General features: G+C 47.8%; 1 protein-coding gene across 1 annotated transcript in view; it reads right to left on the reverse strand.

Moving 5' to 3' along the window:
- dio2 (iodothyronine deiodinase 2) overlaps positions 1–15,688 on the reverse strand; it is a gene marked incomplete at both ends in the record, with an annotated part of 19,712 nt that extends 4,024 nt beyond the window's left edge. The window contains one exon of the mRNA XM_079531132.1: positions 15,632–15,688. Within this exon, the coding sequence (XP_079387258.1) occupies positions 15,632–15,688 (57 nt within the window). The remainder of the gene's footprint in view (positions 1–15,631) is intronic.
- Between the last annotated feature and the right edge of the window lie 4,652 nt (positions 15,689–20,340).

Genomic DNA, 20,340 nt, shown 5'->3' on the forward strand with positions numbered 1-20,340 from the left:
ACACTACACACTGTACAACACACTACACACTGTACAACACACTACACACTGTACAACACACTACACTACACACTGTACAACACACTACACACTGTACAACACACTACACACTGTACAACACACTACAAACTGTACAACACACTACACACTGTACAACACACTACACACTGTACAACACACTACACACTGTACAACACACTACACACTGTACAACACACTACACTACACACTGTACAACACACTACACACTGTACAACACACTACACACTGTACAACACACTACACACTGTACAACACACTACACACTGTACAACACACTACACACTGTACAACACACTACACACTGTACAACACACTACACACTGTACAACACACTACACTACACACTGTACAACACACTACACTACACACTGTACAACACACTACACACTGTACAACACACTACACACTGTACAACACACTACACACTGTACAACACACTACACACTGTACAACACACTACACACTGTACAACACACTACACACTGTACAACACACTACACACTGTACAACACACTACACACTGTACAACACACTACACACTGTACAACACACTACACTACACACTGTACAACACACTACACACTGTACAACACACTACACACTGTACAACACACTACACACTGTACAACACACTACACACTGTACAACACACTACACACTGTACAACACACTACACACTGTACAACACACTACACACTGTACAACACACTACACACTGTACAACACACTACACACTGTACAACACACTACACACTGTACAACACACTACACACTGTACAACACACTACACACTGTACAACACACTACACACTGTACAACACACTACACACTGTACAACACACTACACACTGTACAACACACTACACTACACACTGTACAACACACTACACACTGTACAACACACTACACACTGTACAACACACTACACACTGTACAACACACTACACACTGTACAACACACTACACACTGTACAACACACTACACACTGTACAACACACTACACTACACACTGTACAACACACTACACACTGTACAACACACTACACACTGTACAACACACTACACTACACACTGTACAACACACTACACACTGTACAACACACTACACACTGTACAACACACTACAAACTGTACAACACACTACACACTGTACAACACACTACACACTGTACAACACACTACACACTGTACAACACACTACACACTGTACAACACACTACACTACACACTGTACAACACACTACACACTGTACAACACACTACACACTGTACAACACACTACACACTGTACAACACACTACAAACTGTACAACACACTACACACTGTACAACACACTACACACTGTACAACACACTACACACTGTACAACACACTACACTACACACTGTACAACACACTACACTACACACTGTACAACACACTACACTACACACTGTACAACACACTACAAACTGTACAACACACTACACACTGTACAACACACTACACACTGTACAACACACTACACACTGTACAACACACTACACACTGTACAACACACTACACTACACACTGTACAACACACTACACACTGTACAACACACTACACACTGTACAACACACTACACACTGTACAACACACTACACACTGTACAACACACTACACACTGTACAACACACTACACACTGTACAACACACTACACACTGTACAACACACTACACACTGTACAACACACTACACACTGTACAACACACTACACACTGTACAACACACTACACACTGTACAACACACTGCACACTGTACAACACACTACACACTGTACAACACACTACACACTGTACAACACACTACACACTGTACAACACACTACACACTGTACAACACACTACACACTGTACAACACACTGCACACTGTACAACACACTACACACTGTACAACACACTACACACTGTACAACACACAACACACTGTACAACACACTACACACTGTACAACACACTACACACTGTACACCACACTACACACTGTACAACACACTACACACTGTACAACACACTACACACTGTACAACACACTACACACTGTACAACACACTACACACTGTACACCACACTACACACTGTACAACACACTACACACTGTACACCACACTACACACTGTACAACACACTACACACTGTACAACACACTACACACTGTACACCACACTACACACTGTACAACACACTACACACTGTACAACACACTACACACTGTACAACACACTACACACTGTACAACACACTACACACTGTACAACACACTACACACTGTACAACACACTACACACTGTACTACACACTGTACAACACACTACACACTGTACAACACACTACACACTGTATAACACACTACACACTGTACAACACACTACACACTGTACAACACACTACACACTGTACAACACACTACACACTGTACAACACACTACACACTGTACAACACACTACACACTGTACAACACACTACACACTGTACAACACACTACACTACACACTGTACAACACACTACACACTGTACAACACACTACACTACACACTGTACAACACACTACACACTGTACAACACACTACACTACACACTGTACAACACACTACACACTGTACAACACACTACACTACACACTGTACAACACACTACACACTGTACAACCCACTACACACTGTACAACACACTACACACTGTACAACACACTACACACTGTACAACACACTACACACTGTACAACACACTACACACTGTACAACACACTACACTACACACTGTACAACACACTACACACTGTACAACACACTACACACTGTACAACACACTACACTACACACTGTACAACACACTGCACACTGTACAACACACTACACACTGTACAACACACTACAAACTGTACAACACACTACACACTGTACAACACACTACACACTGTACAACACACTACACACTGTACAACACACTACACACTGTACAACACACTACACACTGTACAACACACTACACACTGTACAACACACTACACTACACACTGTACAACACACTACACACTGTACAACACACTACACACTGTACAACACACTACACACTGTACAACACACTACAAACTGTACAACACACTACACACTGTACAACACACTACACACTGTATAACACACTACACACTGTACAACACACTACACTACACACTGTACAACACACTACACTACACACTGTACAACACACTACACTACACACTGTACAACACACTACAAACTGTACAACACACTACACACTGTACAACACACTACACACTGTACAACACACTACACACTGTACAACACACTACACACTGTACAACACACTACACTACACACTGTACAACACACTACACACTGTACAACACACTACACACTGTACAACACACTACACACTGTACAACACACTACACACTGTACAACACACTACACACTGTACAACACACTACACACTGTACAACACACTACACACTGTACAACACACTACACACTGTACAACACACTACACACTGTACAACACAATACACACTGTACAACACACTACACACTGTACAACACACTACACACTGTACAACACACTACACACTGTACAACACACTACACACTGTACAACACACTACACACTGTACAACACACTGCACACTGTACAACACACTACACACTGTACAACACACTACACACTGTACAACACACTACACACTGTACAACACACTACACACTGTACAACACACTGCACACTGTACAACACACTACACACTGTACAACACACTACACACTGTACAACACACAACACACTGTACAACACACTACACACTGTACTACACACTGTACACCACACTACACACTGTACAACACACTACACACTGTACAACACACTACACACTGTACAACAAACTACACACTGTACAACACACTACACACTGTACACCACACTACACACTGTACAACACACTACACACTGTACACCACACTACACACTGTACAACACACTACACACTGTACACCACACTACACACTGTACAACACACTACACACTGTACAACACACTACACACTGTACAACACACTACACACTGTACAACACACTACACACTGTACAACACACTACACACTGTACAACACACTACACACTGTACAACACACTACACTACACACTGTACAACACACTACACACTGTACAACACACTACACTACACACTGTACAACACACTACACACTGTACAACACACTACACACTGTACAACACACTACACTACACACTGTACAACACACTACACACTGTACAACACACTACACACTGTACAACACACTACACACTGTACAACACACTACACACTGTACAACACACTACACACTGTACAACACACTACACACTGTACAACACACTACACACTGTACAACACACTACACACTGTACAACACACTACACACTGTACAACACACTACACACTGTACAACACACTACACACTGTACAACACACTACACACTGTACAACACACTACACACTGTACAACACACTACACTACACACTGTACAACACACTACACACTGTACAACACACTACACACTGTACAACACACTACACACTGTACAACACACTACACTACACACTACACACTGTACAACACACTACACACTGTACAACACACTACACACTGTACAACACACTACACACTGTACAACACACTACACACTGTACAACACACTACACACTGTACAACACACTACACTACACACTGTACAACACACTACACACTGTACAACACACTACACACTGTACAACACACTACACACTGTACAACACACTACACTACACACTGTACAACACACTACACACTGTACACCACACTACACACTGTACAACACACTACACACTGTACAACACACTACACACTGTACAACACACTACACTACACACTGTACAACACACTACACACTGTACAACACACTACACACTGTACAACACACTACAAACTGTACAACACACTACACACTGTACAACACACTACACACTGTACAACACACTACACACTGTACAACACACTACACACTGTACAACACACTACACTACACACTGTACAACACACTACACACTGTACAACACACTACACACTGTACAACACACTACACACTGTACAACACACTACAAACTGTACAACACACTACACACTGTACAACACACTACACACTGTACAACACACTACACACTGTACAACACACTACACTACACACTGTACAACACACTACACTACACACTGTACAACACACTACACTACACACTGTACAACACACTACAAACTGTACAACACACTACACACTGTACAACACACTACACACTGTACAACACACTACACACTGTACAACACACTACACACTGTACAACACACTACACTACACACTGTACAACACACTACACACTGTACAACACACTACACACTGTACAACACACTACACACTGTACAACACACTACACACTGTACAACACACTACACACTGTACAACACACTACACACTGTACAACACACTACACACTGTACAACACACTACACACTGTACAACACACTACACACTGTACAACACACTACACACTGTACAACACAATACACACTGTACAACACACTACACACTGTACAACACACTACACACTGTACAACACACTACACACTGTACAACACACTACACACTGTACAACACACTACACACTGTACAACACACTGCACACTGTACAACACACTACACACTGTACAACACACTACACACTGTACAACACACTACACACTGTACAACACACTACACACTGTACAACACACTACACACTGTACAACACACTGCACACTGTACAACACACTACACACTGTACAACACACTACACACTGTACAACACACAACACACTGTACAACACACTACACACTGTACAACACACTACACACTGTACACCACACTACACACTGTACAACACACTACACACTGTACAACACACTACACACTGTACAACAAACTACACACTGTACAACACACTACACACTGTACACCACACTACACACTGTACAACACACTACACACTGTACACCACACTACACACTGTACAACACACTACACACTGTACACCACACTACACACTGTACAACACACTACACACTGTACAACACACTACACACTGTACAACACACTACACACTGTGCAACACACTACACACTGTACAACACACTGCACACTGTACAACACACTACACACTGTACAACACACTACACACTGTACAACACACTACACACTGTACAACACACTACACACTGTACAACACACTACACACTGTACAACACACTACACACTGTACAACACACTACACACTGTACAACACACTACACACTGTACAACACACTACACTACACACTGTACAACACACTACACACTGTACAACACAGTACACTACACACTGTACAACACACTACACACTGTACAACACACTACACACTGTACAACACACTACACTACACACTGTACAACACACTACACACTGTACAACACACTACACACTGTACAACACACTACACACTGTACAACACACTACACACTGTACAACACACTACACACTGTACAACACACTACACACTGTACAACACACTACACACTGTACAACACACTACACACTGTACAACACACTACACACTGTACAACACACTACACACTGTACAACACACTACACACTGTACAACACACTACACACTGTACAACACACTACACACTGTACAACACACTACACTACACACTGTACAACACACTACACACTGTACAACACACTACACACTGTACAACACACTACACACTGTACAACACACTACACTACACACTACACACTGTACAACACACTACACACTGTACAACACACTACACACTGTACAACACACTACACACTGTACAACACACTACACACTGTACAACACACTACACACTGTACAACACACTACACACTGTACAACACACTACACTACACACTGTACAACACACTACACACTGTACAACACACTACACACTGTACAACACACTACACACTGTACAACACACTACACACTGTACAACACACTACACACTGTACAACACACTACACACTGTACAACACACTACACTACACACTGTACAACACACTACACACTGTACAACACACTACACACTGTACAACACACTACACACTGTACAACACACTACACACTGTACAACACACTACACTACACACTGTACAACACACTACACACTGTACAACACACTACACTACACACTGTACAACACACTACACACTGTACAACACACTACACACTGTACAACACAACACACTACACTACACACTGTACAACACACTACACACTGTACAACACACTACACTACACACTGTACAACACACTACACACTGTACAACACACTACACTACACACTGTACAACACACTACACACTGTACAACACACTACACTACACACTGTACAACACACTACACACTGTACAACACACTACACTACACACTGTACAACACACTACACACTGTACAACACACTACACTACACACTGTACAACACACTACACACTGTACAACACACTACACTACACACTGTACAACACACTACACACTGTACAACACACTACACTACACACTGTACAACACACTACACACTGTACAACACACTACACACTGTACAACACACTACACACTGTACAACACACTACACACTGTACAACACACTACACACTGTACAACACACTACACACTGTACAACACACTACACACTGTACAACACACTACACTACACACTGTACAACACACTACACACTGTACAACACACTACACACTGTACAACACACTACACACTGTACAACACACTACACACTGTACAACACACTACACACTGTACAACACACTACACACTGTACAACACACTACACACTGTACAACACACTACACACTGTACAACACACTACACACTGTACAACACACTACACTACACACTGTACAACACACTACACACTGTACAACACACTACACACTGTACAACACACTACACTACACACTGTACAACACACTACACACTGTACAACACACTACACACTGTACAACACACTACACTACACACTGTACAACACACTACACACTGTACAACACACTACACACTGTACAACACACTACACACTGTACAACACACTACACACTGTACAACACACTACACTACACACTGTACAACACACTACACACTGTACAACACACTACACACTGTACAACACACTACACACTGTACAACACACTACACACTGTACAACACACTACACACTGTACAACACACTACACACTGTACAACACACTACACACTGTACTGTACAACACACTACACACTGTACTACACACTGTACACCACACTACACACTGTACAACACACTACACACTGTACAACACACTACACACTGTACAACACACTACACACTGTACTACACACTACACACTGTACAACACACTACACACTGTACAACACACTACACACTGTACAACACACTACACACTGTACTACACACTACACACTGTACTACACACTGTACACCACACTACACACTGTACAACACACTACACACTGTACAACACCCAGTATGGGAGAGAAGACCTGTTCCCTCCCAGTATGGGAGAGAAGACCTGTTCCCTCCCAGTATTAGAGAGAAGACCTGTTCCCTCCCAGTATGGGAGAAAATACCTGTTCCCTCCCAGTATTAGAGAGAAGACCTGTTCCCTCCCAGTATGGGAGAGAAGACCTGTTCCCTCCCAGTATGGGAGAGAAGACCTGTTCCCTCCCAGTATGGGAGAGAAGACCTGTTCCCTCCCAGTATGGGAGAGAAGACCTGTTCCCTCCCAGTATGGGAGAAGACCTGTTCCCTCCCAGTATGGGAGAGAAGACCTGTTCCCTCCCAGTATGAGAGAAGACCTGTTCCCTCCCAGTATGAGATAAGACCTGTTCCCTCCCAGTATGGGAGAGAAGACCTGTTCCCTCCCAGTATGAGAGAAGACCTGTTCCCTCCCAGTATGGGAGAGAAGACCTGTTCCCTCCCAGTATGAGAGAAGACCTGTTCCCTCCCAGTATGGGAGAAGACCTGTTCCCTCCCAGTATTAGAGAGAAGACCTGTTCCCTCCCAGTATGGGAGAGAAGACCTGTTCCCTCCCAGTATGGGAGAGAAGACCTGTTCCCTCCCAGTATGAGAGAAGACCTGTTCCCTCCCAGTATGGGAGAAGACCTGTTCCCTCCCAGTATGGGAGAGAAGACCTGTTCCCTCCCAGTATTAGAGAGAAGACCTGTTCCCTCCCAGTATGGGAGAGAAGACCTGTTCCCTCCCAGTATGGGAGAAGACCTGTTCCCTCCCAGTATTAGAGAGAAGACCTGTTCCCTCCCAGTATGGGAGAAGACCTGTTCCCTCCCAGTATGAGAGAAGACCTGTTCCCTCCCAGTATGGGAGAAGACCTGTTCCCTCCCAGTATGGGAGAGAAGACCTGTTCCCTCCCAGTATGAGAGAAGACCTGTTCCCTCCCAGTATGGGAGAAGACCTGTTCCCTCCCAGTATGGGAGAAGACCTGTTCCCTCCCAGTATGAGAGAAGACCTGTTCCCTCCCAGTATGGGAGAAGACCTGTTCCCTCCCAGTATGGGAGAGAAGACCTGTTCCCTCCCAGTATGAGAGAAGACCTGTTCCCTCCCAGTATGGGAGAAGACCTGTTCCCTCCCAGTATTAGAGAGAAGACCTGTTCCCTCCCAGTATGAGATAGGGTTGGGTGACGATACGAATCTATCGTCAATCGCGAATGTACGAGTCCAATCGCCGAATATTTTTATTAGGCGATTTTTCGGGACGATTATTTTCTTTTGCAAAATATTAGCCCAATTAACCTGTAAAGTGTGAGCAACATGTGAATCAATTTGGGCCAGCAAAGTAGTAACAGCGGCCGGGTGGAAAACCCCTCCTCCCGTTATAATGCTCCCAGTCCCCGCACCGCAGCATCGGAACACTCTGGCAGCCAGAGTAAAGGCTGGGAGGGACCGAGCCGAGGGAGGCTACTAGCCTACATGTTGTTTATGCTCCGGAGTCCAGACCCATGCAGTTTAATAATATACAGTCACAACAGAATGCACACTGCTGTCTCGTGTCTCATCACAATCCCAATGCGCTACCCGTGAAGTCGGAGGAAAATAAAAAACAGGCTGCTAGTGTTAGTGTAGGCTCGGGGATCGTTAGCTTAGCGCTTAGCTTAGCGTGTAGCTACTGATTCAACCCACTGATTGAACTTCATCTCCGCCTGTAATCTAGCTTATTTTTTTATTGACAACGTGAACGAACCCCGACACCAGCGCTGCAAAAATAGACAGATCTACAAGCTCTCAACGCGTAGCGAACGGCGCTGCAAAAACAGGCAGGACGCGATGCCTTGAGAGCTTGCGGATCAGCAGCAGCGCTCCGAGCCTCCGAAGGTGCGGGGAGGCAAGAGTTCTCCGGGGAGGAGGAGAAGTTACCAGGGCAGGCTACATGTTGCTGCGGCTAACAACACTGTCACCAGCCAGTGGTTGTGATGTTAGCTTGGCTTGCAGCTGCTTGCCCGTTCCAACTTCACTTCATCTCCACCTGTAACTTATTTTTTATTTTGTTACCCTGGCTGCGCACTGACGATGGGCGATTGAAAAAGATTGGCATATCGCCCAACCTTAGTATGAGAGAAGACCTGTTCCCTCCCAGTATGGGAGAAGACCTGTTCCCTCCCAGTATGGGAGAAGACCTGTTCCCTCCCAGTATTAGAGAGAAGACCTGTTCCCTCCCAGTATGAGAGAAGACCTGTTCCCTCCCAGTATGGGAGAAGACCTGTTCCCTCCCAGTATTAGAGAGAAGACCTGTTCCCTCCCAGTATGGGAGAGAAGACCTGTTCCCTCTCAGTATTAGAGAGAAGACCTGTTCCCTCCCAGTATGGGAGAAGACCTGTTCCCTCCCAGTATTAGAGAGAAGACCTGTTCCCTCCCAGTATTAGAGAGAAGACCTGTTCCCTCCCAGTATGGGAGAAGACCTGTTCCCTCCCAGTATTAGAGAGAAGACCTGTTCCCTCCCAGTATGAGAGAAGACCTGTTCCCTCCCAGTATTAGAGAGAAGACCTGTTCCCTCCCAGTATGGGAGAGAAGACCTGTTCCCTCCCAGTATTAGAGAGAAGACCTGTTCCCTCCCAGTATTAGAGAGAAGACCTGTTCCCTCCCAGTATGGGAGAGAAGACCTGTTCCCTCCCAGTATGGGAGAAGACCTGTTCCCTCCCAGTATTAGAGAGAAGACCTGTTCCCTCCCAGTATGGGAGAAGACCTGTTCCCTCCCAGTATGGGAGAAGACCTGTTCCCTCCCAGTATTAGAGAGAAGACCTGTTCCCTCCCAGTATGGGAGAAGACCTGTTCCCTCCCAGTATGAGAGAAGACCTGTTCCCTCCCAGTATGGGAGAAGACATGTTCCCTCCCAGTATGGGAGAAGACCTGTTCCCTCCCAGTATTAGAGAGAAGACCTGTTCCCTCCCAGTATGGGAGAAGACCTGTTCCCTCCCAGTATGGGAGAAGACCTGTTCCCTCCCAGTATGAGAGAAGACCTGTTCCCTCCCAGTATGGGAGAAGACCTGTTCCCTCCCAGTATTAGAGACAAGACCTGTTCCCTCTCAGTATTAGAGAGAAGACCTGTTCCCTCCCAGTATGGGAGAGAAGACCTGTTCCCTCCCAGTATGGGAGAGAAGACCTGTTCCCTCCCAGTATGGGAGAAGACCTGTTCCCTCCCAGTATGGGAGAAGACCTGTTCCCTCCCTCCCAGTATTAGAGAGAAGACCTGTTCCCTCCCAGTATGGGAGAAGACCTGTTCCCTCCCAGTATGGGAGAAGACCTGTTCCCTCCCAGTATGGGAGAAGACCTGTTCCCTCCCAGTATGGGAGAAGACCTGTTCCCTCCCAGTATGGGAGAGGAGACCTGTTCCCTCCCAGTATGGGAGAGAAGACCTGTTCCCTCCCAGTATTAGAGAGAAGACCTGTTCCCTCCCAGTATGGGAGAGAAGACCTGTTCCCTCCCAGTATGGGAGAAGACCTGTTCCCTCCCAGTATTAGAGAGAAGACCTGTTCCCTCCCAGTATGGGAGAGAAGACCTGTTCCCTCCCAGTATGGGAGAGAAGACCTGTTCCCTCCCAGTATGGGAGATAAGACCTGTTCCCTCCCAGTATGGGAGAAGACCTGTTCCCTCCCAGTATGGGAGAGAAGACCTGTTCCCTCCCAGTATGGGAGAGAAGACCTGTTCCCTCCCAGTATGGGAGAGAAGACCTGTTCCCTCCCAGTATGAGAGAGAAGACCTGTTCCCTCCCAGTATGGGAGAGAAGACCTGTTCCCTCCCAGTATGGGAGAGAAGACCTGTTCCCTCCCAGTATTAAGACCTGTTCCCTCCCAGTATGGGAGAAGACCTGTTCCCTCCCAGTATTAAGACCTGTTCCCTCCCAGTATTAAGACCTGTTCCCTCCCAGTATTAAGACCTGTTCCCTCCCAGTATTAAGACCTGTTCCCTCCCAGTATTAGGGGGCCATGAGTAGAGTAGTCTTTCAGCACATTAAAAACGTCTCTGTTTTGGTGAGCAGCTAAAGTGTATTCTCTTTGTTTACTATACAGAGCAGAGGCTGTGCTATATGGACCCAACAGTCACACAGCATTAAGGAGAAGTCCTTCTAACACTATGGAGCAGATCTATAGTAACATAGTGTTAACACTATGGACCAGATCTATAGTAACACAGTGTTAACACTATGGACCAGATCTATAGTAACATAGTGTTAACACTATGGACCAGATCTATAGTAACATAGTGTTAACACTATGGACCAGATCTATAGTAACATAGTGTTAACACTATGGACCAGATCTATAGTAACATAGTGTTAACACTATGGACCAGATCTATAGTAACATAGTGTTAACACTATGGACCAGATCTATAGTAACATAGTGTTAACACTATGGACGAGATCTATAGTAACATAGTGTTAACACTATGGACCAGATCTATAGTAACATAGTGTTAACACTATGGACCAGATCTATAGTAACATAGTGTTAACACTATGGACCAGATCTATAGTAACATAGTGTTAACACTATGGACCAGATCTATAGTAACATAGTGTTAACACTATGGACCAGATCTATAGTAACATAGTGTTAACACTATGGACCAGATCTATAGTAACATAGTGTTAACACTATGGACCAGATCTATAGTAACATAGTGTTAACACTATGGACCAGATCTATAGTAACATAGTGTTAACACTATGGACCAGATCTATAGTAACATAGTGTTAACACTATGGACCAGATCTATAGTAACATAGTGTTAACACTATGGACCAGATCTATAGTAACATAGTGTTAACACTATGGACCAGATCTATAGTAACATAGTGTTAACACTATGGACCTGAGCTAGTTTGTGACCTATTGCAGCAGCACATGCAATTTGGCGTTGAGATACACACACGGCGTGTTCCGTTATCAGCCAGACATCGGAACAAACAGTAGCGTCTGACTACAACTGTCTGTCTGTCTGTCTGTCTGTCTGTCTGTCTGTCTGTCTGTCTGTCTGTCTGTCTGTCTGTCTGTCTGTCTGTCTGTCTGTCTCTCTCCCCAACATGAAAATCATATTGAGAACAAACACAACACAGAGTGACATCTCTCCGTGTCAATGACCCCCCCCCCCCCCCCATGCTGGTGGAGCATGACGCAACCTACGCCACGAGGTCACATGACACAGGGGTCACAGATCCATTGAAAGCGTCCGTTCTGGTCAGGCTCCAGGAATGTTATGTTCTTCTGTTTAACCAGTAAAAAACACACATCAAGACAAAGCTTCTGTTTCAACTGGCTCCTGGCCAGGAGGCCATGATAAAATGATACGTCGTGCAGTTGCAGAACAGACAATAATACATCTATATGCTATACAGCTCAAAGTACATTTAACCCATTTGACCTGAGATCAGATTCTAAAAATGTCTTCTACATCCTGACAGTTTTCTGAAACAGCTATGTTCTTTGATTTTTCAAAAATAGCAGAACTACAAGCTCGTAGCGCGCCACTCGGTGGCGTGCTATGAGCTTGTAGATCTGCTATTTTTCAATAGCTAAAGCGAAACATAATGCTAACACCAAAAGGGGTTCCCGCCCAAAATGGGTTTAAAATACCAGTAAGTGTGCACAGCTGCTCGCATCCGCCTGGGTGACAGCAGACTGCTGGGCGAGCGCTGGCGCTTTGGAATGGGGGGGGTCAGATCAACATATGGAATGAATTATGTACTGGCCATATATGGATCGTGTCTTGAGTGTACAGGGTTTGATGAGGTCAGATCAACGTATGGAATGTCAGAACAGGTCAGCTCCATATATGGAGATGTAAGGGCAGGCAGCGGGGGCAGTGTCTTGAATGTACAGGGTTTGATGACGGACCAGGTAGGGCCGGGCCTACATTTTCGGGCCTGTTGAGAACTCAGTATCAGTAGGTATCAGTCAAAAGGGAGACATCAAAGAGGAAGGACGGATGGAGAAGGATCAACATATATAATGTCACAACAGGTCAGCTCCATATATGGAGATCTAAGGGTTTGAGGTCAGATGTAGAGTTGCTGATCAGGGATCTCCATATATGGGCTTAATATTGATAACAGTCACTTCTGGGATCTCCTTACAGCCCGTAGCACTTGTCCTAGCCTCGACCACCTTACAGCCCGTAGCCCCTCCCCTAGCCTCGACCACCTTGCAGCCCGTAGCCCCTCCCCTAGCCTCGACCACCTTGCAGCCCGTAGCCCCTCCCCTAGCCTCGACCACCTTACAGCCCGTAGCCCCTCCCCTACCCCCGACCACCTTACAGCCCGTAGCCCCTCCCCTAGCCTCGACCACCTTACAGCCCGTAGCCCCTCCCCTAGCCTCGACCACCTTACAGCCCGTAGCACTTGCCCTAGCCTCGACCACCTTACAGCCCGTAGCACTTGCCCTAGCCTCGACCACCTTACAGCCCATAGCCCCCCCCCCTAGCCTCGACCACCTTACAGCCAGTAGCCCCTCCCCTAGCCTTGACCACCTTACAGCCCGTAGCCCCTCCCCTAGCCTCGACCACCTTACAGCCCGTAGCCCCTCCCCTAGCCTCGACCACCTTACAGTCCGTAGCCCCTCCCCTAGCCTCGACCACCTTACAGCCCGTAGCACTTGCCCTAGCCTCGACCACATTAGCATTTAGCATTTTATGTAGACATATAGCACTCTATAGTGTATAGCATAGTCTCATTATATGGAGTTGGAACAACAGATGTTCAGGAGGCGGAGAAACGCACTTTGGCCCTGCCTTCATGCCACTCTCCGCCCTCCACGTCAATCTACCTGTCCCCATTTATACCTGCCCAGTACCACCCAGAATCCTCCATGTTTTCGCCCGCCTCGCTGCGTCGCACACTAGCCGCCTTCCCACAGGCTTCTCGCAATTTCGATTAATACCATTTCTTTACTTACCGTCGTCCACGGAACCAGCATTCTACCTCCTTCGTTCGTCATAACTCCCGCCGCCATATAGCCACGGCGTCCCCGTCCTCCACCCTCCAGCAACAACAACATCCTCCATCCACGGCTTCCAACTTCGCCCCCCGTTCGCCAGCGCTCCCGTTCCCGGTTCTGTACTTCCAACGCCACCCAGGCTCACCAACACGTTTGCTACGGACACACAGACAGACGCCTCCCGCCCCAACTTTCAAAACCGGCACACCGCCACGACACGGGACCCTCGCCGATCAGATGACGTCTCCCACATGTCCAGAGTCACGCTGTTCGAGCCAAGCAGAATGATCCATCCGCCACACCACCGCAACAATTCACAAAGCTAAGTTTTTCATTCAACTGTCCTTCATTAAGCCACAGCGTAGCTCAGGGTTTCCATTCATGCCCGAAGTTTCACAACCTGACGCAGCCTGTCACGTCATCACTCCGTGACAGCTGCAACTAGGAGCAGTTCTTGCTGAAACCACACGGGGTCGCTGAAAGCCAGCTAACGGATTGCACTTCATAGTGCTTTTCCCTGCGGCCATGCTTACACGCAGCATTTCATTAATGTTAACGGACTGCACTTTCACAGTGCTTTCCCTGTAGCCAGGCTTCTTTGCAGTCTTTCATTCAGGCCTCAGCCTTTCTTTCAGCCTTTTTGTCCGTCAGATAGCCATGCTCCCCCCGTCCCCCCTCCTTCTCTCAGCTCGTACTCAGCTCGTACTCAGCATGTACTCAGCTCGTACTCAGCTCGTACTCAGCATGTACTCAGCTCGTACTCAGCTCGTACTCAGCATGTACCCAGCTCGTACTCAGCACGTACTCCCCTGCGTTGGCCCCGCCCACCTCTCCTCCGTTCTCCCCCGTCCCCCTCACCACGTACTCAGCATGTACTCAGCATGTACTCAGCTTGAGTACACGCACGTACTCCGCATGTACTGCCCATGCGTTGGCCCCGCCCACCTCCCCCATCCCTACATCCCACTCAAACTTCCTCCGGCGCTCCTCAGGCTCCGCCTTCTCTTCCTTTCCCTTCCTCCTCGGGCCAGCCACCCTGCCAAACCCCGCTGCCACACCCAGTGGACCACACCCGCCGGTCGGGCTTGCCAAGCCAAGGGCTTACGACAGAAGAAGAGAAGGAGACACCCAGCGCCAGCGGACCACACCCGCCGGACGGGCTCGCCGCGAACGGAGCTGAAGGTCGAGGCCAAGGGCTTACGACAGAAGAAGAAGACACCCGGCGACGGCATCGTGTGGCTCCGCCCAACCCCCCCCCCCCCCTCTGTTCTCTCCTGTCCTCCTCCCCACGTAGCATGTGCTCAGCATGTACTCAGCATGTACTCAGCTTGAGTACATGCATGTACATGCTCGTACTCAGCATGTACCCCCCATGCTTTTGCCCCGCCCGCCCCCCGTCCGTTCTCTCCCGTCCCCCTCCCCACGTAGCATGTACTCAGCATGTACTCAGCTTGGGTGCATGCATGTACATGCTACGTGCCCCAGGCTCTGCCCGCCTTTCCCCAAGGCTCTGCCCGCCTTCCCCCAGGCTCTGCCTGCCTTCCCCCAGGCAATTGGCCCCGCCCACCCCCCCTCCGTTCCCTCCCGTCCCCCTCCCCACGTAGCATGTACTCAGCATGTACTCAGCTTGGGCGCATGCACGTACATGCTACGTGCCCCAGGCTCTGCCCGCCTTTCCCCAAGGCTCTGCCCGCCTTCTCCCAGGCCCTTGGCCCCGCCCACCTCTCCCTACATCCCACTCAAATTTCCTCCGTCCCTCCAACCTTTAGCGCAATCGTGGACAACCTGACCACCGGCGCTCCTCAGGCTCCGCCTTCTCTTCCTTTTCCCTTCCTCCTCGGGCCAGCCACCCTGCCAAACCCCGCTGCCACACCCAGTGGACCACACCCGCCGGACGGGTTGTCAAGCCAAGGGCTTACGACAGAAGAAGAGAAGGAGACACCCAGCGCCAGCGCATCACACCCGCCGGACGGGCTCGCCGCGAACGGAGCTGAACGTCGAAGCCAAGGGTTTACGACAGAAGAAGAAGACACCCAGCGGCGGCATCGCGTGGCTCCGCCCAACCCCCCCTCTGTTCTCTCCTGTCCTCCTCTTACGTCCCTCCATCCCCCCCAGGCTCTGCCCGCCTTCCCCCAGGCTCTGCCCGCCTTCCCCCAGGCTCTGTCCGCCTTCCCTCAGGCTCTGCCCGCCTTCCCCCAGGCTCTGCCCGCCTTCCCCCAGGCTCTGCCCGCCTTCACCCTGCCCCCTCCTACCCTACGCTGGCTCTCCCCAGTGTCCCCTCTACGCTGGCACTCCCCAGCGTTTCCTCTCCTTCTCTGTCTTCACAGCTAGTCCGGCGGCCGCCCCGCCCAACTCCCCTCCGCCCCCCCTCCCCCGTCCCCCCCCTCTCTCTCCACGGCCGGACCAGGGCAGCCCCGAGAGTGCCTGCCCCAGGAGATTCAGCCAGACCCTTCCCCCACGCTCGATCCGCCTTCCTCCCTTAATCCCATCCCCTGTTCTAGACCTTGCTCGTCCCTTTTGGGGATAAACAACGTCCGCACCAGATCTGCCATCATCCCCAGCCTTAGAACGGCCTTTCCCTTAATTAGTAGTCGCTCCCTGTTTCTCCTTTTGGGGATATCGTCCATGCGCACCGTAAGACGAACGCCTTACGACGAACGCCACACGACTAGTGCCATACGACCTCCTCCCCAAAGACTCCAGGGTCGGCGACCCCCCCGGAACCTACACATCTGCATTCATTCATCCTTCCTCCATCCCTCCATTTCCTCACTGTCAATAAATCCCTTAAACTTCCCAATGGTGTGTTTATTCCGACTAGTGAAATAGATATTCTACTGTTGTAGACGGATGTTAGGTTCATTATATAGATATTCTACTGTTGTAGACGGATGTTAGGTTTGTAACTTACGTATGATTCTTGATAACTTTATGTATGTGATGTATTACCATGTGCACTCTGGATTAGGAGTCTGATGAATGGATGTATTACCATGTGCACTCTGGATTAGGAGTCTGATGAATGGATGTATTACCATGTGCACTCTGGATTAGGAGTCTGGTGAATGCCTACAGACGCCTACAGACGCAACACCCAACAAACGCAACCATCGTGGACAACATCCTACACCCAGAGGACACCGCACTGCACACAGAGGACGCTCTATTAGACACCACCCCTACATACCTAGCAGACTCTCTCCTAGACACCCCTCCGCTCCACCCAGACCTCATACCACACAACAGGGTGGCCCACCCACACCCCTGATGCCTATCCTCACTGCTCCACCCAGACCTCATGCCACATACAGCCCACCCACACCACTGATGTCCATCCCATACACTCTTGCATCAGCCTCACCACCGCCCACTCTCCCCCTCCCTCTCCAACCATACACATACGCACAGGCGGTGACCAGAGCCATCCCCAGCACACACAGCATCGAGCAGATGTTCAGGGAATTCTACACAGCATGGGCCCAGGGCAGAACCCCTGGAATGTAACAACAATGTGAACAATGGAGTACAAATCACTCACTATATCATCCTGGAATATACAAGGTTTGAGGTCGACTGCCCTTGGCATCAAGAGCAGAACCCCAGACTTTGCCAAAGAGATTGCAAACATAGGACGGCCCCACTGGCTGTCCTACTGGCTACAGAGAACTTGTGGTACCATTTACAAAGCTGGCAGGAGTCACCCAGGGAAGGGACTCTGGAGGTATGCTAATATGGTACAAATCAGAACTAATCCACTCCATTAAGCTAGTCAAAACGGGAACTTCTTCCATCTGGCTAGAAATAAACAAGGAACTTACCACAACCGAAAAGAATGTCTACCTGTGTGCCACCTACATCCCCCCAATTGAATCCCCTTACTTTACAGAAGACTTTTTTCCCACACTAGAAGAGGATATCAGCCGTTTCCAGGCACACGGTCACATTGTAATTTGTGGAGACCTAAATGCCAGAACAGGACAAGGGCCTGACACCCTCAACACACAGGGAAACAAACACTTACCAGGAGGGGGAAACATCAGCTCCCCAACATGTCCCCCGAGATACAATCACGACAAAACAACAAACAAACATGGGTCACAACTGCTACAGCTCTGTCGCTCACTGGGTCTGTACATCGTTAACGGTAGACTCCGAGGGGACTCCTTCGGTAGATATACATACAGCTCATCCCTGGGAAACAGCACGGTAGATTACTTTATCACTGACATAAACCTGGCATCTCTCAGAGCTTTCACAGTCAGCCCGCAAACACCCCTGTCAGACCACAACAGAACCACAGCCTATTTAAACAGATCAACACACAGACACAAAGAACAAACGCCAAACAAACTACATACTATAAGAAAACGTTACAAATGGAATGAACATAGCGCAGAAGCTTTCCAAAATGCTATTAGGCAAAAACAAGTCCAATCACAACTGGATCAGTTCCTAGAAAAAACCTTGAAAGTGTAAACAGGGCATGAGGCCTCAATCATATATTTGAACTAACAGCCTCACTAGCAAACCTAAAAGTATCAAACAGGAAAGCCAGAAAAAATGTTGAGAATGACAAATGGTACGATAATGACTGCAAGAATCTCAGGAAAAAATTAAGGAAACTATCAAACCAAAAACACAGAGACCCAGAAAACCACAACACACGT

Source organism: Electrona antarctica (assembly GCF_951216825.1).
Source record: "Electrona antarctica genome assembly, contig: scaffold_72, whole genome shotgun sequence".
Lineage (NCBI taxonomy): Eukaryota > Metazoa > Chordata > Actinopteri > Myctophiformes > Myctophidae > Electrona > Electrona antarctica.